A 21,491-nucleotide genomic window follows, 5' to 3' on the forward strand; every position below is an offset into this window, starting at 1 on the left:
GGAGCAATCTGTGCCTTTTGAAGATAGCAAATCATTTTAACCAGGCTGTTTGGTTGCTTGAGCGAAAACCGGACCACCCAGAAATACCGGTGGGTAAATACGTCCCTGCGCTGAGAAGTAGGACCCTCCTGTTGTGCACCAGCGGGTGGCCCGCTAGGGGAGCCGGCCTCTCGTGCTCCCCCTGGTGGCCCTGAGCACGCATCACACCCAGTCCCCATCCTTGGTCCCAGGCTCCTGCGCAGAGTAAGGGAAGGAGCATCCCCTCTCTCAGGGTCTCTGCCTCTCCCAGGGTGGAGAAAGTCAGGATCCCCTTCCCTCTTATAGTGATCCTCCTTCTTTTAACGCCTGGAGGCAGGATGACGGGCAGTTGACAGACCACTGGCACCCGGGTGTACTCGGCTGTGGACATGTTCCCTTGAGAGCTCCCAAGTGCTTCCCAGGCTGCCCCCTGGTCAGGGCACTGCATCCTTTCCCTACTCCAGGGGCGAGTGAGGAGGAGACTGCTCTATAGGACCCCCGTCACGGGGACTTTCTGCTAGGCTGTTCTGTCCCGTGGGAAGCTTGGAATAATGACAGAAGCCCCTTCCCCCTGCTCTTTATTAATTTCTTTTTCTTTTTTGGGGGGGGCATTTCCTGAAGGTGCCATTAGCTTCTTTCACATCAGGGGAGATGAGCAAAGGAGCCCAGAGCCCTGTCTGACCTCCCAAATGCAGCCGTGTGGCTTTTGAGCTTGCCGGGGCGTGGCGGGGAGGGCGGGGGGGGATTGGCCAACCTCATCCTAGTTGCCTCCTTCTGACCCGATTTCACACAGCTTCGCAGAGGGGTACAGTGAGGCAAGCCCAGCCCAGTCACTGGCCAGCACCCCCTCCCAGATCAGCGCTCCCCGCCGCCTCCTCAGGGTGTTCTGACTAAAGGCTGCTCCGCACTTATTTGCCAGCAAAGGTCAGGGACGGGCAGGTTTGAGCAGGCCAGGGACACAGCGGGTTGTGATGGATGCAGGCACTCCTCTGAGGTGTTTCTACTCCATCTCCAAGGGCATGTGCCCCATTCCTCAACCCCTGCAGGCTGTGAAGGGCAAAGGTGGTGTCCCCATTTTACAGATAAGGAGACTGAGTAAATTACTTGTCTGACACTTTTAAATGTATGGCTTACGTTCTGCCTTCCCACAAAACACACATAAAAGGGGGCCAATGAACATTTTTTTTAAAGTGCAAAGCAGTTTTAAAGTAGAAAAAAAAAGGAAAGGAAGAAGAAAGGAAGAAAATAGTTGGGTAGCCCTCAGAGCAAGGAGATGGAGGAAACTGAAGCTGGCTGTGAGCTTGACTGTGGCCCCAGCTCTGTCCTCCTCCTCTCCCCTCTGTCCCTTCCGCCCTGACCAGGGTTGGCCAGCTCTGACCTGGCCCAAGGGAACAGGGTGATGGGTCCTCAGGCCCGATTCTTCTGAGTTCTCCGATGTCTCACCTACCTCTCTGAGGAAGAAGACCCTCCCTCACCCCTATTCCTCACCTTCATCTCCCTCCCTGTCAGATGGCTTCCGGTGCTGGGCTTGGAGGAGCCAGGGCTGGCCCAGACCTTAGGACCTGGGGAGGGAGGCCCTGGCCACTGGACTTGCCTGAGAGCAGGGCAGCTGACCAATAGCCTGCACTTTGCCCCACAGCCGAGAAGCCCCCTGGTGTGGAGGGAGGGATGGGGATGGTGGGGACAGGGCCACCAGGCCCGGTGGTTTGGCACCCTGCCTGCTGAGCTGGTCTGGGGTCTGTCCTGGCCCTCAGCACGGGCAAAACTCTCCTAATGACACAACAGGACTTGAGAGCTGGAGCCACAGAGATACCCCAGGTGACCCAGTGACAGGTTCCCCCCACACTCAGCAGGTACATTTGGGGAAACCGGATGTTTCCTCTTGGGCTGCATGGAGCCCGGGCTCTGGGGGTGGGGCCAGGAGGCTGACCTGGGAGGGCGCAGGCCTCACTCTGAAATCCTTGTATGGCTGAGAGCTTCGCTTCTCACCCACCACCGACCTCGCATCCCTGCCTGTGAAGCAGTCACATAGACGTGGGTATAAGCCTGCCTGCGGGCTTGTAACATGCGCCCCATGATGCGTGCGAACATTAACTCATCAGAACAGCCTAGAAAGCAGGTCCCTTTAATTACCCCCATTTTACCCACGAGAAAACCAACAAACAGAAATGTTAAGTAACTTGCCCAAGGCGCTCAGCCAGAGGAACAGTGCAAGCAGGATCAGTAACACCACATGAGGCCAGATAGGCTGTTCTCACTCTTCGGGGGGCAGGGGGGGGGGGCCTCGCTATGAAATGCCCAGGCAGGCAGCCCCTGCAGAAAGGTGTTTCCCTCTTGGAGACCTGCTGGGGACAGTGCCCACCCCAGGGGAGGAGGGTGGGGAGGTGACACAGACCAGCGTACTCTGTACAGAAGCCTTTATTGGGGAGGGGTTAGAGTTCATGGATCACTGGGAGGTGCAAATAGAGAGTTCTGAGGGTGCTGCTGGGGCGGGGGGCTAGGGGGGAGGCCGCGGCCCCACAGAGTTGCCTGGAAGCCCCGGAGCCCTGGTGCCAGTCCCTTGAGGGTCTCACCGGAGAGTGCCCCTGCACCCTGGCATCCCAGAGTCTCCCTCTGGGGGTCCCTCGGGCCTTGCCACTGTCCATCTGTCTGTGTAAACCCCAGGAGTCAGCAGAGAAGCCAGTCCTCCTTGGCAGGTCCCTCCTACTCGGCCGCTTTTCCTGGGACTCCCCAAAGAGCCAGGCCAGGGGGTCAGCAGTGCCGTCCCCGGGCGGTGCCGGTTGCTGACCACTGAAGCGGGTAGTAATGTCCCGTAGGGACTCAGTAGGGCAGCTCTTCTGGAAGGTCCGGGCTGGCCGGGGGCTTCTGCTGGGCTGGGCCCTGGCTGTGGCCACGTCCAGCACTGAAGTGGGCTGTGCCAGCTGACAAATGGACTTCACGTAGTCATTCAGGCTGGGGGAGGCCAGGGGCTCCTGCCCGGGCCCCCCCGGCAGCATCTCCTCCAGGGTCTCCCGAATCGTGGGCAGGTGGGCCACGGGAAGCAGTAGCCGGGACCTCATGGCCGTTGGCGATGCGGGGCGGAGACCTGTTGATCAACAGAGGACCGGAGTTGAGGGTCTGCCATTCTGTCACCCCTCTGTGTCCCCTCTGTCAGCTGAGGCTGCCCAGGGGATTCACAGGCCTGAGAGTGGAGTGAAGTCTGCACACCCAAGCCCGGGCTCGGACTCCCGGACTCTTCCTTCCTGCTAATGCTGAAAGCCTCGTGCTCAAGAATCTATCCTTACTGTTGTTGAAGAACCCGCACAAATCAGACAACCCGGCCTAATGGGCTGGAGTCAGAGGGAACCTGGGTGTAAAACCAGCCTCTGCTGCTTCCTGACCTGGGGATCGTTGGCAAGGTCACCTCTCCAAGCCTCCCCTGACCTGTCCATAAAACAGGGTTATAAGTACCTGCTGGAAAGGGTGTTGTAAGAAAAGCATGGATTGAAATCCCTCTACGAATGCGAAGCCCTCGGCGGCTACTATCCCTGCCATCGACTGCACGCCCTGGTCTCTAACCCGCAGTGAGGCCCTGTTCATCCTCAAAGATAAACAAAAGCTTTCTGTCCCATCTCTAACCAGAGGGAAGCTGCTCTCCCTTACCTGTAGCTGAGGGAACCCGGGGATCACAGGGCTGCCAGATGAGCAAGGACAGTCCTTGGGAAGGCCCAGGGAGCTCGGGGCCGAGGGTTGGGGGCCCCGCAGTCAGAGCCCCGCGTCCAGTGTTGGCATGGCCAGGAGATGGACAGGGAGCGTGACGGTGGGGCTGCTGCCTGGCGTGCAAGCCTCCCCGAGCTGTCTGGTGGACCCGGAGGCCCGGCAGCTGCTTTTATACTTCCCCGCCTGCCATCAGTCACTGTCACGCGGGCCAAAAATAGCAGTGCCCAGGAAGGCTTGCAGAGGGAAAACAACGTGGCGGGCGGGCTTGGGCCCGCCGCCAGCCTGGAGCCGTGGGAGGCTCCGGGGTTGTTTACCCTCCAGGGCAGGGGAGGGGCCACCCCGCTCCTGCCACCTCAGTCCAGGGAGAGGCAGGGGGGTCCAGTGAGGAGGGACGTGTTCACTGGGACCCAGAATCAAAGGGCCCAGAATGGCTTCCCGACTTAATGGAAATGTGAGGCTGTGGGGCCCACACTCAAGTCCTGCCTCAGCCTGCATGCCCTTCCCCACGTGTACGGCGAGGGCCGCCCTGGAGCCTGGAGCTCCTTCTGCTCTGCCCTCAGTTTCCCCTGCTTTGACCAGAGACAGCTGCAGCCTTGACAGGGCCTCCCCTCCATCCCGATAGGGCCAGGCTGAGGGACAGAGGAACAGTGGTTGGGGGGGGCAGCTTGGGGACACATCTGTGCACCAGCTATGCAAGGACATGGGGCCCGAGTCACATCAGGCCAGCAGACCCCAGCGTAGCTGATCCCTGACCTCAGAGGCAGCAACTCTGCTCCTGCCCCTGGCTCCCAGTCCCAGGGCAATGCCTCCTGCCTCCTTCATTGCAAGGTCTCCAGAGCCTTCCTGTGGCATGTTTGAAGGCCCAGCCTCAGCGTGTCCAGCCCCACTGTCCCTGGCCCAGCAGTGCTGTCTTCTCCTGCCCCTCAGAGCTCTAAATGATCTCCTGACTCTCGGACCCAGGACCATGACTGCTTGATCTCCCTCCACACAGGGTCGGATGTGGGGCCGGCAGGCAGTGGGGCTCCATGAATGAACTTGCTGAGCTGTGTCGGGTGAGGTGGGGGGCTCTCTCTCGCAGAGTGTTGACCTCTTTTTTTTTTTAAGATTTTTTTTTTTTTTAATTTATTTGACAGAGAGAGACACAGCAAGAGAGAGAACCAAGCGGGGGAGTGGGAGAGGGAGAAGCAGGCTCCCCGTGGAGCAGGGAGCCCGATGTGGGGCTTGATCCCAGGACCCTGGGATCATGACCTGAGCTGAAGGCAGGTGCTTAACAACTGAGGCACCCAGGCGCCCCGCATGTTGACCTCTGACAGAGGCATCTGAGGCCAAGACAGAAAACAAAGAACCGAACCCCACTTTGGGGTTTCTTACTGCCCTTTAACTCCAGGGAATCCATCCAGTCTTAACTTTGTAGGGAGCATTAGTTACATGTCTGTGGCCGTGTAACCTCAGTGGTCATCAAAAAGTGCTCTGCTTTTACTGTTGTCATTTTCTTTTTTAACAAGGTCATTCCAGAAAGCTATGTGTATTTTTGATAACCTTGAACAGAGTGGAACTATTTTCTCTGTGGATAGCAGGGTGTTTTAAGCGATTACTAACTTACCATGAAATCAATGCTGCAGGATACCTCTGTAAGCCCTTCCGGGGATACGAAGACGTTTCTACAAGGTCCCTTATTCTCACAAGGCTTTCAAAGCCTATAAGGAGAAAGAAATGCAATTTGTAAATCTAAAGTGGTGCACAAGATAGCAATGGGAGTATAACACCCAGTGCTCAAAAAATACATATATATATACATAACAACGGGAGAATGATGTTTAACGTTCATTGCCAAAAGGCTAGTATCAAAGCAGCTTAGGAGCAGGTAGCTGGAAGGATCTGGGGAAAGTGGGGCTGAGAGCTGTTCTGAAAGCAGCCTGGCCAGGCACACGCGTGGGGCGATTCGGCTGCGCGCAGAGAGCCTGGCTGTGGTCACGCATACACAAGAGCCTGAAAGAGGTCAGAAACAGAATCAAAGACTGGAGGGGTGGGGGAGGGGAAACTGGCTGAGGGTGCCTCTGGAGAGTTCCGTCAATTAGGACCTCAGGGCTTGGCAGGAGGGTGGTAGCTGTGCCATCTGCAGACCTTGGGAGATCAAGGCTGGTTGGGGACTCAGAACGAGAGCTGTTGTAGCTATTCGGAGTGTTCATGTGAGTAGTGGGATGTGGAGGCTGGTAACGCGCAGGTGGTGAGAAAAGCAAGACCGGCCCTCAGGAAAGAAGGCAGCTTAGAAATCGGGGTGGGCCCAGCCCGCTTGAGTGGTTCCTGTGGCAATCGGGAGCAGGGCGGGGAGAAGGGCGAGGCTGAGACACAGCTCCGAGGAGGAGCCACCCCTGCTCTGGTGGGCATGGAACCCAGTGCCCTGAGCACATTCGCAGTGGGACCTGGGGACCGTGGGGCCCCCCCCAGGTGCAGGAAGGCACCCCTACCTGGCACCAGTGTCAATGTGGCCTGGCTTCTCTGGAACGTGTTTCCTCACCCGTGTGGACGTGCTTGCTGGAGAACAGCTGGGTTCCTGTGGGACGCCTGACTCAGCTGCTCCGTCCCCGGCCATGCCCCTGACCAGACGTGAACTGAGCGGTGGAAGGGCACGCCTCAGGCTTCCTCTGGTCAGCCCCATGGCCTCACGCCTTGGAGCACATAGAGGCTCGCGTGCCTTCCCCCAGGGGAGGACGGGACCCCAAGGAGGAGAGGTGTGTTTGGGGCCAGAGTGTTCAGGGGAGCCCCCTGGGGGAGGGGCTGGGCCTTAAGGGGGGCTCAGGGAGGGTGGGCAGTGACCCCTGAGGAGGGCTGCTGTGGGGAAAGAGGCTAACCTGTGTGGGTTCCCCACAGGAAGAAGGCGCTTTGATCATCGAGGGACTTCTCAACATTGCCTGGGGACTGAGGCGGCCTATCCGGCTCCAGATACAGGACGACAGGGAGCGAGTGCACCTCTCCTCAGCCGCCTGGACACCCGGACAGCCCGGCTGCCCCCTGTGAGTGCTGGGCTGGCTGAGGCAGGGCCAGGCGCCCTCCTTGACGCCTGTTGAACCCGTGCTTACTGTTTGGGGTGTCCAGGGGGTGGTGTCCTCAGTCTCAGGGCAAAGCCCTGCTCCCAAATGGGGCACATGAGAGCACAAGCCCGCCCTATCCTTGGCACCCCGTGACTGCTAAGCCCGTGGCCTCACCTGCCAACAGTGGTCTTTCTAGATGATGACCGAATCATCTCACTCTTAGAGAATTTTCCAGACTCCCAACACCAGTTGTGTTTCTCATACATTCACAGGAGCTGCCTTATCTGCAAGGAAAGGAGCTGTGGCCGGGGGACTCCCAACATCCTGGGCAAAACAAACATTTCTTGGCATCTCTTGTTCTACCTTAAAAATTCACACAAATTTAACCTCCTACTGCTCTACTTTCATTTTAATATCAGAATTTGGTTTTATAAATTTATTAGAGCTTAATATCAGGTTTATTTTAGTATCAGAAATATGTTTTAATCGTGATGAAACCGTTTCCTACCTTACCGCTTAATGAACATCTGCCTCCTCCCAGCGCCTCCCCCCCAACAAAGGGCAGTGAGCTGCTGAATTTTGCTCGCTTCTGCATGTAATGAATCCTTCCAAGAGGCGAAAATGTGAAACCTTTTCCCCTTCAAAAATTCAAGCAAAGTTGCTGTTCTGAGGGCACTTAGGGCACCTTGACACCCCTCGTGCACCCCATACAGACTTAGAGGATAACGTTTGGACGGGCTTCGTAGAAAGGCGACGAGTGGGACTCATGGTCCCACTCCCCAGGGGGGCAGCAGCCACAGAAGCGGCCAGACAGCAGGACCCTCAGAGGCCTCCCAGCCTGGGTTCAGCTCTTCGCCTGCCCCTCCCTGGCTCCCTCACGCTGTGGGCTACTTCCCGTCACACACATCCCCTTCCCCGGCCGGCACCAGCTTCCCTGGCTTGGACTCCGCCCGGCCCAGAGGCCCAGAGGTTGGCCCCTTGAGGTTGGCCCTGCCTGACTCTCCATCAGGCCTGAGGGAAGCCCGGAGAGCCCGCTCAGCACTCAGCCGCACACCCCGCCTCCCTCAGCCTGGTGCCCAGGAGTGCATGGGCACACGGCATGTGTCCGTGTGTCTGTGCAGCAGGGACAATGCCACTCAGGTCTGCGGGGTACGCTCCCTCTCCTTCCGGCAGACACCCCGGCAATCCTTCGTTTTTCTTTCAGTGTTTTCCATTAACTCGGTGTGAAGTAGAGCCTTACCTTGGCCGGCCCTGCTTCTTGCCTATGTCCCGTCCTCAGAGGCCACCAGCCTCTTCTCTGTGACTTGAGCTACTTTTTTCTGTCCCCGCATGAGCACCTTGACTGTCTTTTCAGAAAGGAGCCACTTCTTCAGGATGGCAGGGTCCCTGCCCAGGAGCCAAGCACTCAGACAGCACCCAGAGCCGAGAGTTCCAGACACAGCTCAGGTAAGGGGCTTGGCTCATGACCACTATCTCTGAAGAACAGCTTTGTGTTGGGGCACCTGGCTGGCTCAGTTGGTTAAAGTGTCCAATGCTTGATTTCAGCTCAGGTCATGATCCTCAGGATTGTGAGATCGAGCCCCAGGCTGGACTCCCTGGTGGATGTGGAGCCTGCTTGGGATTCTTTCTCTCTCCCTCTCCCTTTGCCCCTCCCCCTCTTTTTCTCTCTTCCCCTCTCTAAAAAAGAAAAAAGAAAGACCAGCTATGTGGAGGAGCGCAGAGTGGCTTTATTTGTCTTCAGGAGCAACACTTGCTAAATACCTCCTCAGTACAAGGCGTTCTCCTCAGCTCCCCACTTACAGAAAAAGGAAGCAGAAACTTGCAGAGGTGACATTGTTTGACGTAATTTGCCTGAGTCCCCTGCTTTATAGAAAGGAGAGAATAGCAACAGCAAGCATGGCACCCTCCTGGCCCTGTGGGCCTCTAAGATGCATCTTCCTCACACTCTGGAGTCCAGACTGCTCATCTGTCCTCTTTATGTCCTCCCCTCACACTCAGTGGGGGCTCAGAGGACAGGGGTGGGGCTGCCGAAGAGCTGCCCAGGGCGCCCAGAGACGGAGGCCCAGGCCGTGGCCATACGGCATGGTGACACAGGTGGTCCTGTCTGGAGGCCCCCTTTCCTGTCTGCGAAGTGGGCATCACCCAAGCTCTGTCACAGAAACAGCATTCACATCACCGTCTGCCGCAGCGGGGTGTGACCACAAAGCTCCAGGGAACCAAGCCCCACGCGCCGCATGACCACCGCAGCACGGCAGTTCTCTGGCCCCTTTGCTCCGCCCCAGACTGACCTTCTCACCTGTTCCTCACTACAGAGCCCCCGGAGGAGGAGGAGGAGACCCCCCAGCTGATGCGGACCAAGAGTGACGCAGCTTGTGTGATCCAGAGGAGGCCCCGGGCCCGCGCACCCGGCGAGGCCCAGAGGATCCGGCGACACCGCTTCTCCATCAATGGGCACTTTTACAACCACAAGGTGATGTTCCAGCCTGGCCTCTTCCCTGGGCCCTGACGGTGAGGCCACAGGAAGGCGGCCCCAAGCACGGGTGCAGCTGTTGACCTTCTGAAGGCCAGGCCCCACCATGGTCTTGTCAGAGGTCACCCTGACCATGGCCCTGTGTGCTGGTGTGTCATATCTGCGTCCTCACCGATAAATGGGCTCAGGAGGAGAAAGAGGTTGCCCAAAGTCATATCGAAGTAACAAAAAAAACCACAACACATTCCAGCTGGTGACCCCAAAGCCTGTTGTTGGGTTTGTTTTTTTGCTTTGTTTTGTTTTTTACCACATACTCACTGTCAATCCATTTTCACAAGTTGCATGGATTTTTGGAAAGTAATGCCAAGTTTATGTCTAATTAGGCAATTTTCGCTGAGGTTTCCACCCGAGCTCGACAGATGGTTTCATGGGAACGTGATGTGCTGCTGGCCTTCTCCCTGGATAGAGCAAGCCCTAGGTTATGGTGTGCCCAGGGGCACGTGTTTCTGGGCCCCAGAGAACCCGCACTACTCCTGGTTCCCAGCACTTAGCCTTTTGTCCGAGTATGTATTGTACTGACCTGAGGAAAAGATCTCCTTCCCCAGATGACTTCAGTCCCTAAACAAACCAAACTGTAAAAGGAGAAGTTGATTGTTTCTATAAATGGCAGGAGTGGCAATTTGGGTGAGGCCCTGGATGGAGTGTCCTGTAACAGGGCCACATCCTGCAGCACTGGGAAATGGAAGCAGAGGTTTCCAGCTGAAGCAGCTGCCCATCTTGATAGGCGATGACTCACGGGAGGGGGAGGGGGCCTGGCAAAGGCAGCTCTCAGGGTCAGACCTGAAGAACAGTTACACAGGTTAGGCCTGCCAGGGGCCATTCAAGTGCTCTGGGGAGTACCCTGGACTTTGGGGTGAAGAATTCAGCAAGGCAAGCAGAAGGGACCCTGCCTTACTAAGAGGGCACCCCCCCCTCCCCACCGCCGCCTTCCACTCTGGGCTGGGTTTGCAATGAATGTTCATGGGTGACACTAGGTTATCCTTGCTAAGTGCAGGGAAACCCAGGACTATTTGAGAGTAGTTTCCCTAGAGGGGGCAGGGTTGTAGTTAAGTAGAGATTAAGAATTGTTTAGATTAGCCAAAGGACCCACAATCTGACTTGGATATTCTTTAAAACTTGTTCCAAAGGGGTTTCGTCTGTAAAGTGTTCAGTAAGTATATTAGCTATGTATATGCTATTTTGAGGAATTATTCAAAAATTTTAAAAGAATATTTGCATGAGTTTAGGTTCTTCATATTTCTATGATCCTAAAAAAGGAAGCTTTTGATCCATGACTCAAGGTAACAAATAGTGGAGCTTATCTCCAGCACATTTACCCCCTCCTCTAAGGGAATCATTCATCTCTAAGCACATTCAACCTTACTGTAGTCATTGCAAATGCCCCAGAGACATGGAGATGTCTGAGCACTCTGTAGCCTTTTGAATGAACAGAAATGAACAATGAGGACTTTTGTCACAGCTTTTTATCCATGGGAGCCACTCTGGCAAGAAGGGCTCCTCAGCCAGCTCAACACTCAACCCACTAGCCTGTAATCCAGTCAGAGCGGCTCTTTCTCCCAGTAACAGATTTACCTACAGAAGGTGGGTTCATTCCTCCAGGCAAACTGACTGACATCCAGGATGTGAACTAGTATCTTAGGCATGTTGGACAGCTGATTCCCATCTCCTGGCTGAGTAAGGGGCTCCTTCTCCCTCTTACTTGGCAGTCCATTCGGAATCAGTGTCCTGAGAAATCAGGTAACAAGGTACTTGAATCACAGGCAACGAGTTAAAAAAAAAATACCTAGAATTGACTTCCTGAGGTTGTTATTCTGGATTTTATTTCTTAGAACTGCGCACTATTACTTCACTCAACCATTTTCCAAAACTATTCTGATTCACAGTAGTGTTGATGTGATTTCCAGACTCAGTAAACCTTGGTACCTGTCCCATTGCTTTGTCCTGGGCTGTTAGATTCAAATGTATTCTACCAGAGAGAAACCACTGCGGTTAGAGATGGCAGAGCAGCCAGGGGGCCTTTGTTCGTACTTGGAGCTGGTCAGCATCATCTTGAAAAAAGGCTCCAGCCAGAAGCAACACTAATAATGTCTTGTTGACAAGACCTTTCTTCTCCTTGAAACAGCCTGACTCCTCTATTCCATATTTCTTGGCGACTGAAAGCCTAGCCTGGCTTTCTGTGTAACCCGGAGTCATTCGGCATGGCGACAATGGAAGAGGCAGGTCTGGGTTTGAGTCTGACTCCGGTACTTGGGGACACTGAGCAAGTCCTTCATATTCTTGAGCCCCAGTTATATCCTGGGGAAAATAGAGCTAGGACCATAGAGGAGGAATGTGTAAATCTGAATTTAGTTTTGGAAAGTGAGGAAGAGCTCACCTCAGGGAAGTGAGAATCACAGGGAGATCTCAGTGCCACGGGGATAAAGCATGGGGTTTCCAATGGCTCTGCCCTTCCTAGGTGGGTGACCGTGACAAGCTACTTGACCTCTCCAAGACTCTGTGTCCTTTCTTAAAAGGGTACTTCAAAAAGCTGTTGGAAGGATTAAATCAAAGATTTTAGGTGAAGTGCTTAGCAGGTCTATAACCTGGCCAGTGCTCATTGAGGACTTATTAAGCCTCAGATGATGCCCTGGTTGACTGTCTATATGGTGTCTCACAGGCAAAGGCAAGATACCTGCAGGAGTATAATGCCCCCTCCCCCAAAACAGTGAAGAGCTCGTGTGGTTGGACCACAGGGCACTGGGGAGAGAATCACTGTATCATGTGTGCAGTGAGAAGAGGAAGCAATGGTACTGTTGAGGCTATGGGATGCCTTCAGATACTTCTAACTAGAACTATGCCAGAAGACAGTGCTTCTCAAATTGTACTGTATGGAGAGCATCATCTGGTGGTTTCCACAAAATGCAGATTCTGATTCAGGAGTCTGGGGCTGGGAACCAAGACTAAAGCGCTGAGATTGGAAGGGGAGAGGTGGAACGCTGATGCAGTGTAAACTGAGAACCTCTGCTGCTGGGAGAATAGGAAGGAGCAGACAGATTCCAGAACTTTTGGTCTTAGAATCAACAGACACTTGGCAATTTGAGCCAAAGAAAGAGTGAGAAGGAGACTGGTCCTCACACGCCCTGTGAAGTACTTCCATGGGACTGGCTCCTAGGGTCAGAGAACTGGCCCTGATAGCTTTGGAGGCATCTTTCTCACAGGCCTCTGTAAGACAGGAGTTGCTATGGCTTCCCCAAGTGCCCCAGATGTGGGCACAGCTGTGTGCGACCTGTGCTGGACAGGCACAGGTGCTTCCAGAGCCCAGGGTCACCTGTCACCCCAGACCATCTGGCTGACAGTGTGCCCAGACCCTGCGTGATGTCAGCTCCGTGTCCCTCTGGCCCTGCCCTGAACGGCCCACCTCCCTCTGCAGACCTCGGTGTTTACTCCTGCCTATGGGTCCGTGACCAACGTGAGGGTCAACAGCACCATGACAACTGTGCACGTGCTCACCCTGCTGCTGAACAAGTTCCGAGTAAGTCTGGCTATGAGCGGCCTTGCCCCGGGATGCTGGCAGTTTGCTGTCTTGTTGGGGAAGCTGGCAAAGGCCGGGGAAGCTGCCGGTGGTTCCTGGGTTAGAAGGTCTAGCAAAAGTTTCCTCTGCTGACGCGGCATCTCTGGGATCTGAAGCAGAGAGAGGGGAGGATCTCTGGGGACTTGTGCGTGCAGCACTGGGGGTGTGGCTCTTGCCAGGGATCCCTTCCTGTCTTGTCTCATAAAGCCCTGGTCTGACTTCCTGTTCCTCTCTGTACAGGTGGAAAATGGCCCCAGTGAGTTTGCACTCTACATTGTTCACGAGTCTGGGGGTAAGTGTCTGCCTGTGCTTCCGGATCATAAAGACCGAAGTCTCTGTCCATGTGGCAAGCTCACTGACCATGCTCCTTCTCTGAGGGCCACCGTGAATGCTCTGCCAAGCCCAAACCCAGGCACACTCGCTGCCCCTTCCAGAATCCCGCGAAACTCACAAGGGAGGCCACTGTCTTCAACCGCACTCAGTTGGGAAGGGTTGGGGGTGCATGTCAGGGGCTGTGAGCTGGAGCTGAAGCCCCTCACCCCCTGAGAACGGTTGCAGAACCCACATGTCCCTCTGTGCAGGGTTCCGCTCCATGGTAACTGAGCAGCCCGGCCTCCCCGTGTCCACCCTCCCCTCTCTCCTACTCCCTGGGCTCCTGTTCCTCTCTGACCTGTCTTTGCTGAATGCCACAATCACACATCATTCAGGGCCACCTTCTCTTCAAGGTCTGGAGAAGGTTCCCGGGCCCCCTGGACATCCATTTTCTACCACATTCCCATCCTGGAACAAAGAGGGGCAATCCTACTGCCCATGAGTTTTATAAATGGCCTTCTTTTTCAGAGCGAACAAAATTAAAAGACTGTGAGTACCCACTGATTTCCAGAATCCTGCACGGGCCATGTGAAAAGATCGCCAGGATATTCCTGATGGAAGCCGACCTGGGCGAGGAAGTTCCCCACGATGTGAGTCTGGGCCGAGGCTCAGGGAGGCCTGCTCCTGAGGGAGGGGCTGGACGACAGCATGGGGGACTCCCAAGGGCTCTGAAGATGAGCCTGGCCAGAGCCGTGTGGAGTGGCGTCTCACACAGCTCTCCTAAAGGGCCCCAAGCCCAGCAAAGGGATGGCTCCAGCCCTCCTTTCTCCTGTCAAGGACCACCAGCCCCAGCCACCGGCCTAGGGGTAAAAGGAAGTTGAGTCGTAAAAAACCATTGCCTGTGCCTCCCCCCTCAGGCAGGTAGAAACTTTTCCTTTGTTAGAGTGTGTTCGGCCGTCATTACACTAAAGACCCACACCAGGGCCCCGTAACTAGGGCCTACCCCGGGCCTGTGGAAGGGAAACGTGGCTAAGTCCCACAACAGCCTGCGTCCTGGGCTAGGAAGGAGCATGTTGCTGAGCTCCCTTGCATGGAAAAGGCCTCTAGGGTTTGGACCCAAGGTGAAGGCCAGTGACCCTGCACGCCTCGGACCATTCACAGACTAGCGCGGCTTCATTCCACGGCGGAAACAATGGCGTTCCCAGCACTCCCCTCCCCCACCCCCGAGAAGACCCAGTGTGGTTCTGCTCTCTACTGAATACTTTTCCTAATCTCCAGCTTCATCTTTCCTCCCAGGGATAATAGGCTGTGAGGCGAGAATGGGCTTTTCTGTCCTCCGTCCTAGTACAGAGCGAGAGTTGGGTGTGGGTGGGGGGAAGGGCAGCCATTTCCTTGGCTCTAAGACATGGCTGAATCGGCTGCTTGTGGAGGCCCTGAGGAAAAGAAAACACATTTTTGGATTCTAATTTAAAGCACATTAAAATGTTCTTGGATTTTCTAGGTCGCTCAGTACATTAAATTTGAAATGCCGGTGCTGGACAGTTTTGTTGAAAAATTAAAAGAAGAGGAGGAAAGAGAAATAATCAAACTGACCACGAAGTAAGCAGCACATAAAGAGCCAGTCGGGGGTCCTGAACGTCAGGGCCAGTGCGCAGGGCAGAGCCCCGGGCCGGGGCTGGGCAAGCTCTCCCCTCCTCCAGGGCACGGCGCTTGGCCCGGCTCAGGGAGGCCTGCCCCCCCCCCCCCCCCGGTAGTGAGGGCAAGCTGGGGTGACAGCCTGCAGAAAGGGCAGGAGGCAGGGCACACCGCCCCTCTGGCTTCAGCACCTCAGCAGCACGGGAGGGGCGCCGCTGTTGCAGCTGAGCTCGGGAGAGTCAGGCAGGAGCGCGGGTGGGCGCTGGACCAGGGTCATGAGCGCTGCTGGTGACACAGCCCTGGAGGAGCGACCGAGGAGAGGGCCTGCTCAGGGCACATGCAGCCTGGTCTGGGCCTTTCCTGCTAGTGGGAATTCTCAGCCTGCCAAAAAGCAGTGGCTGTTGGAACCTTCTACGTCAGCTGGTCGTGTTCAATGGAAAGGTGAGCAGGTGTCACCTCCGGGCTCCTGGGGAAGCTACAGCAAGGCCTGGCTGGGTGAGGCTAGCCAAGCTGCACCTGCCAGTGATTGGCCTTTCCCTCTGCAGAGTGAAGGATGGGGTAGGGGGAACACGTGGGGCACTCAGCCGGGGCCAGGGTCGGAGTCCCCCTCAGGAAGGGAAGGAGGCAGTCTGCTCACTGTGAGAGGGCCTGCCGTCGAGGGACTGGTTTGGTTTCCGGTTTCTGGCTGAATGAGTTTTGGAAAGCCATAGCCCTCCCTCCAGTCCCTACCCCAGCCTTCCAAATCTGCAGTGAGGCCCCATTCGGGAAGTCAGCAGAGTGTCCCCAGTCAGAGGGGACAGTCCACCATGCAGTTGGCTGTAGGATCTGGGAGCTGGAAGGGGACCTGGGGGTCACCTGGCCAGTCCATTCGGGGCACAGAGAGGAAACCGAGGCCTGAGGCAAGGAAGGTTGCGGCACAGGTCATTGAAGAGCCTGAGCCTGAACGCAGGCTTCCCGATCCCTGCTCTGCCACCCTGTCCCCTCCAGCATGCTCCTCTCTGTACCGAAGAACCTTGGGAAGAGAAACAGCACATTCCGCATTCGAAGCTTGACAGGGTCTGCAGCCCTGACTGCTCCTCGAAGCCGCTGGTCTTGCAGGGTGCGGGCCTGGCTCTTCCCTCTCCTTGGCGAGGAGAGATGGTGGCCGCTAATCAGCCTTGGGTCTACTGGCCCAGCCATCTATGTGCTCCCTCGCTCTGTCCCCCTCTCCTTGTGTCCTCCGGGGTCAGTGAGTCCTCTTGGCTGTGTCTCCCTCCAGGTTCCAAGCCCTGCGTCTGACGATGCTGCAGCGCCTGGAGCAGCTGGTGGAGGCCAAGTAGCCAGCCAGCGCCGGCCTCTTCGGCAGCCCCCCAACTGCCAGTGTGCACTGAGTGTGGGGGGCCAGGCCCTGACCGGTCACACAGACTGAGAGCCACCAGCTGGGGAATCGAGCCCCCACGCTTCTACCTATCTATCTGCCTGAGTACCATGCGCCCCATGTCCCTGGCTCTTGGCTCCAAGCTGAGCACTCACCGGGCCCAGAGCCAGGCCTGAGGAGCCACAAATTTGCTCGGTGGGGTCTATGTGTGAGGCTTGCCTGGGCAGTAAGCAGCCCTGAAGCTGGGGCACTGGCCACATTATGTGGCTGGATGGCGTGGCCAGTCCTGTTCATGCCACACCTCTCTTGCTCAGGAGAGCAGTACCTGATCGCGCCCATGGGGTGTGTGCCCTATCTGCTTTCCCAGTGCCTGGGCCCAGAGTTTCTGCCTGGCCAGGAATCCCTGACCTCCTCATCCACGTGAACCGTGAGATCCCTGTCCGGCCTCCCCTCATGCTGCTACTCAAGACTGTGCTGGGAAAAACAGGGGCTGCCAGCAGGTATGGGATGTGCCCTGCTTCTGGCCTTCACTTCCCCGTGGCATCCCTGGCCTCCAAGCCTTTGATGCCACCCTGTGAGCATCCCACAGCCTAGCCCCCTGGCAGCAGAGGTCAGAGCCGGGATAAGATCATGAGCCTCCTCTCGTCTCTCTGCAGCACTTGGCTTCTAACTTTCTCTTGGGACCTGAAGAATTCTTACAAGGAGATTGCTGCAGGAAACATGGCACTTCGATCACATGGAGGAGGAGGCCCACATGGCACTGGCAGGATGCCAGCCCATGTGCAGCAGAGTCCGTGGCTCAGGCAGTGGCTCAGGAAGGCAATGCTCAGTCCCCATCACCGCTGTCCCTTGGATGCCCATGTGCCTCTTGCTCTTTCTGGGCTTATTCCTTCACTCTCTACACTTCCCGTCAAAGGGGCACAATGAGGAGAAATATCTATTTGAGGAGAAAGGGCTTTGAATTCCCTGCAGTGAGAACAATTTGGATTTGTCAGCTGATGGAGAATTTCTGGAATGAACGGGAAGGCCTTTGCAAAACTATGCAACAGTTTACATTGGTCATGTGAAGTGTTTGTCCAAAACAGAGCAAGTTAAAGACCAAATTCTTTTCCCACTGGGGCCTGTGGATAGTGGATTTAAAGAGAAGAACTGTAAAGTCTTCCAAATATAAGAGACAGTCCAGCTCTGCTCCATGCAATGGCTCCTTCCTGGCCCCCATAAAGAGCAGAGCCTGGGAGCAGCCGTGCTGTGTGGAGCCACTGTCCCAGGTGAACTTCATGCCAGGATTTCCCTGGCCTAGCTCCATTGTCACCGAGACATGCAGCGGTGCCCCAGGGAGATCCCCGGCAGTATCTGTCATCTCTGCTCTCCCTCCCTTTCCTAGTTTCCTAGGAGCTCAATAAAGGTGCGCTGTATTGAACTGAAGGAGTTCAGACCAAGCCTTCTTTTTGCCTATGTGTCCACCCTGACTCCCAGCTCTAACCTCCAGAACTTTTATCCTACAACATGTGTGGCCACATTTAGCAAAAGGGCCAAAGCTGAGCCACAGCCTGCTGCTCTGGACCCCAACATGACTCCTGTCCTGAGGACTAGTGTAGGGTCTGAGGACAAAGGCAGCCAAAGGGCACAGAGGAAGAATCATTGGTGCGGTCTGTGGGCAGCCTGGAGGATGAGCAATAGGATCACCCTGATTCACAGAATCTCAGCATCAGGAGGACCATAGGAATCTTCCAGGCAGGGGCTCAGATGGGACGGCAATAGCACCTCAGGGAGGGTAGAAAACAAATCAAACAGGCTTCCCCAGTTGTTCTACTCCCCAACCCATATTTATAAGCTCAGGTCTAGTTCAACTGCCAATCCATTATTCGGCAGTAATCGTGCCAGGCTGGTGCTCAGTCCTTTGCCAGACAAAGACAGAGCCATGGTTCACCTCAATAGGAGGTGTTCAGCGTTATCCTCAATTGGAGAAGCAGGCTGGATATCCGGGAGGGTCAGGGGACCAACAGAGGATAGAGCTGGTGTAGGTCCCTGGAAGGAGGCCTGGAGGCTGAGCCCAGATTGGAATAGGTGGCTTTCTAGCCTGAGAAACACCTGCCAGCTTAGGAGCAGGACGGGGCCCTGCACATGGGAAGCTATCAGATCAGGAGCCCCTCTAAAAGCACTCATTGGTTTTGTTTTACAGTTTTTTCATGTTTAGGATTTTTTTTCTTTTTTGCAATTGTTTCAGTATTATTTAAGGCCTGCCTAGATAAGCATCACTTTTGAAATAGATATTATCAAAACTAACTTCTGAATATCATAGCTAAGAAAAATCACAAGTAAGTTACACAGGAAAGAGAGAAATGTACACTTCTACAGTCATCCTAGGGGTTAGTTAGCCAATCTTTTTATCAACAGTATATTTGCTTTTCAGAGGCAATTTGAAAAGCTGCTAATTCAGCTCACCGTGCCACCACAATTGCAGACTTTCTCTGCTAGGCTCTGGTTTTCTGCTGGTTTATGTGGGAGCTCTATTTTCCTCTCTCTACAGAGCTGACAGTATTTCTCATGTGCTCCCTCACTAACTAGTATCTCAGGCAATAAAAGCATCCAAGAACAAAGTGCAAATTCCTGTGAGTGAATGTCCTCTCCTAAAACAGGACTGTCTTCCCAGGCCAGGTCTCAGGAACCAGAGAAAATAATAAACACAGGATGAAATCTACATGATTGCAAAAGAAGGACTGGACTCGGGAAAAACAGGGTGGTTTGCCCAGAACAAATTATCAGAAAGAACCAAAAAAACAGCTTGTTTTTCTCATGTGATAGCCATATGCCACCTGCAGGAATGTTTACCAGAAAATGGATTAAAGGCCTTCCCTCTGTGCTCACCCAGGATACATCTGGTCCTTTAGTCCCAGGGAAACAAAGCACAAGGCTTATCCAGCCTGACCAGGTGATTTGCGGAGGAGCCAGCAAGGCACAATGTGCGCCAGGGTGAGCAGGACGCAGGCACCCTGCAGCTGTGGAGAAGGAGCGGGATATCCCTCTCAGGTGCCCGGGTGGGCAACAGCCCCCCTGCCTCAGTCCCTCAGCCGTGTTCAAGCAGGAAATGCAGTGAGAGCCAAGCCGTTCTAAGTATAAAAACAGCAAATGTACATGTGCTGTGTTTCGGCCCCACGAGCTGAGACTGCCTGGAAGAAAGCCAGCTGTTGACCTGCCCCTGGACTCACAACATGCAGGGTGGGGCATGGTCCTGGTCACGCTTTTAACAAAGATGTTTTCTGCAAACCCAGGAATGGGAATCCCCAGAGTTTCCTTTCCCAGGGAACCCAAAGGAAACAGAAAGCAAAGTCTCAGGCTTGGTGGACAGAACCATTGTTCGGGGTCCCTTTGTGGGAGATGGACCACTGCTGTTACTGCACTTGGGCCACACATGTGACCAGACTCCCTTGCGTTCTTGCCAAATGCAGCAGGACTCCCTGCTGAGACGGGGCTTTTCCATGTCACATGTGTACGCCCTTCTTCCTAGAATGAGCTCTTCAAATACAACCAGGCTCAAGGGCACACTGGTCCCTGCTGGGTGGTTTCCCAGAGAAGCCCCAGCCAACAAGAAGATGACAGCAGCTTGGTGGAGGTTATAGCAGTGAAGGTATTGAAAGCAGCTCAATTCTGGATATATTTTGAAGACAGAGACACCAGAATTCAGGATTGGATTGGGTTTGGGTTTTGGGTGAAAAAAGACATAACAATGACAACCAGATTTTTCGCCTGAGCAACTAGAAAGAAGGAGTTGCTATCAACTGCTGGGATGAAGACTGTTGAAGGAACAGGTTGGGTGAATGTCAGAAGTTCCTTTGTGGCGCACGTGAGGTTCAGGATGTCCATCACACATGCAAATGGCAGCTGAGTAAACAACTGGATACACAGGTCTGGGGTTCAATAATATTTGCATCCCAGGGTCGGACTAGAGTTACCAAGGCAGGAGTCTTCAGTATATACTGTTGGTATTTGAAGCCATCAGACGGGAGCAGCTCTACAGGATAATGAGGGCACAGAGAATGCAAGAGAGGTCAGATGACCCCGCACCTGCCAGGCTGGTGGAAGAGGAGCTTGTAAGAGAGGAGCACCAGGAGAGATCATTATTAAAGAGAAACGAGGGGGGTATGCTGAAAATCAGGAGACTCTGGTTCCGAAAAGCCCCCCTCCACCTAATCCTTGATCTTTCACTTAACACACTGTGGGAATTTGAGCAAACTTCTCTAAGGCTTGGTTTCCTTATCTGTAGAGTATGATCATTTCCATCTTCCAGAGGCTTTTTGGTGAAAATTAAGGTGTTAAAGAAGCCCAAAGTGGAGTCATTTGCCCCCGCCCCTCACCCCCCCCCCCATAGGAAACCAAGACTTAGTTTCAACCTATCCCAGGAATGTGGCCTTGTAACATCTGAAATTTCTTTAGGGCACTAATGAGTTCATCCTTATGACAAAAACTGCCTTTCCCTCCCTCCCCACCAAAATGTAACAATTTTTTTTCTTTTGCTAATAACTCTTTGTCCCACCCTCCTTCCTATAAAAACCTTCCATTTATGGAATATTATGCAGCCATCAAAAGGAATGAGATCTTGCCATTTGCAACTACGTGGATGGAACTGGAAGGTGTTATGCTGAGCAAAATAAGTCAATCAGAGAAAGACATGTATCATATGATCTCATTGGTATAAAGAATTCTTAATCTCAGGAAACAAACTGAGGGTTGCTGGAGTGGTGGGGGGTGGGAGGGAAGGGGTGGCTGGGTGACAGACACTGGGGAGGGTATGTGCTATCGTGAGCGCTGTGAATTGTGCAAGACTATTGAATCACAGATCTGTACCTCTGAAACAAATAATGCAATATATGTTAAGAAAAAAAAAAGAAGAAGATAGCAGGAGGGGAAGAATGAAGGGGGGGAAATCGGAGGGGGAGACGAACCATGAGAGACGATGGACTCTGAAAAACAAACTGAGGGTTCTAGAGGGGAGGGGGGTGGAGGATGGGTTAGCCTGGTGATGGGTATTGAGGAGGGCACGTTCTGCATGGAGCACTGGGTGTTATGCACAAACAATGAATCATGGAACACTACATCTAAAACTAATGATGTAATGTATGGTGATTAACATAACAATAAAAATTTTTTTTTTAAACTTCCATTTTATACAACTCCTTGGAACATCTCCGCTTCCTAGACGGGATGCTGCCCATTCATGATCGCTTAACAAAGCCAACTGAGATCTTAAAAAAAAAAAAAACTTTTTTTAACACAGGTGACTGTATCATTAACAGTTTCGGCTCTCCAGAGTACCTCTATATAATTAATAAGTGCTCAATACTTTAGAAAGAATGACGT

The 21,491-nt window shown here is 54.2% G+C and overlaps 2 protein-coding genes across 6 annotated transcripts in view; one reads left to right on the forward strand and one right to left on the reverse strand.

Annotated features, from left to right (window-relative positions):
* Positions 1-21,491, forward strand: part of RASSF4 (Ras association domain family member 4) — a 38,817-nt gene that overhangs the window by 14,581 nt on the left and 2,745 nt on the right. For 2 of the 5 annotated variants that reach the window (XM_078077422.1, XM_078077423.1), the window contains exons 4-10: positions 6,589-6,731; positions 8,104-8,195; positions 9,062-9,219; positions 12,689-12,790; positions 13,070-13,121; positions 13,670-13,791; positions 14,643-14,740. In XM_078077422.1, coding sequence (XP_077933548.1) covers positions 6,589-6,731; positions 8,104-8,195; positions 9,062-9,219; positions 12,689-12,790; positions 13,070-13,121; positions 13,670-13,791; positions 14,643-14,740 — 767 coding nt within the window. Of the gene's footprint in view, positions 1-6,588; positions 6,732-8,103; positions 8,196-9,061; positions 9,220-12,688; positions 12,791-13,069; positions 13,122-13,669; positions 13,792-14,642; positions 14,741-16,034; positions 17,559-21,491 lie in introns of those variants that run through there. The other 3 variants (XR_013449696.1, XM_036113926.2, XM_036113928.2) reach the window with 3 other exon arrangements.
* Positions 2,421-3,872, reverse strand: DEPP1 (DEPP autophagy regulator 1). The gene is made up of 2 exons (XM_036113929.2): positions 3,661-3,872; positions 2,421-3,103 (listed from the first exon to the last, which is right to left on the reverse strand). The coding sequence occupies exon 2, from the start codon at positions 3,075-3,077 to the stop codon at positions 2,451-2,453; it is 627 nt and encodes a 208-aa protein (XP_035969822.1). The 5' UTR covers positions 3,078-3,103; positions 3,661-3,872; the 3' UTR covers positions 2,421-2,450.

The sequence above is a fragment of the Halichoerus grypus genome, chromosome 7 (assembly GCF_964656455.1).
Source record: "Halichoerus grypus chromosome 7, mHalGry1.hap1.1, whole genome shotgun sequence".
Taxonomy (NCBI): Eukaryota; Metazoa; Chordata; class Mammalia; order Carnivora; family Phocidae; genus Halichoerus; species Halichoerus grypus.

Coding starts and splice junctions, on each gene's coding strand:
- DEPP1 (XM_036113929.2), bottom strand. CDS start 3,077: ATGAGGTCCCGGCTACTGCTTCCCGTGGCCCACCTGCCCACGATTCGG.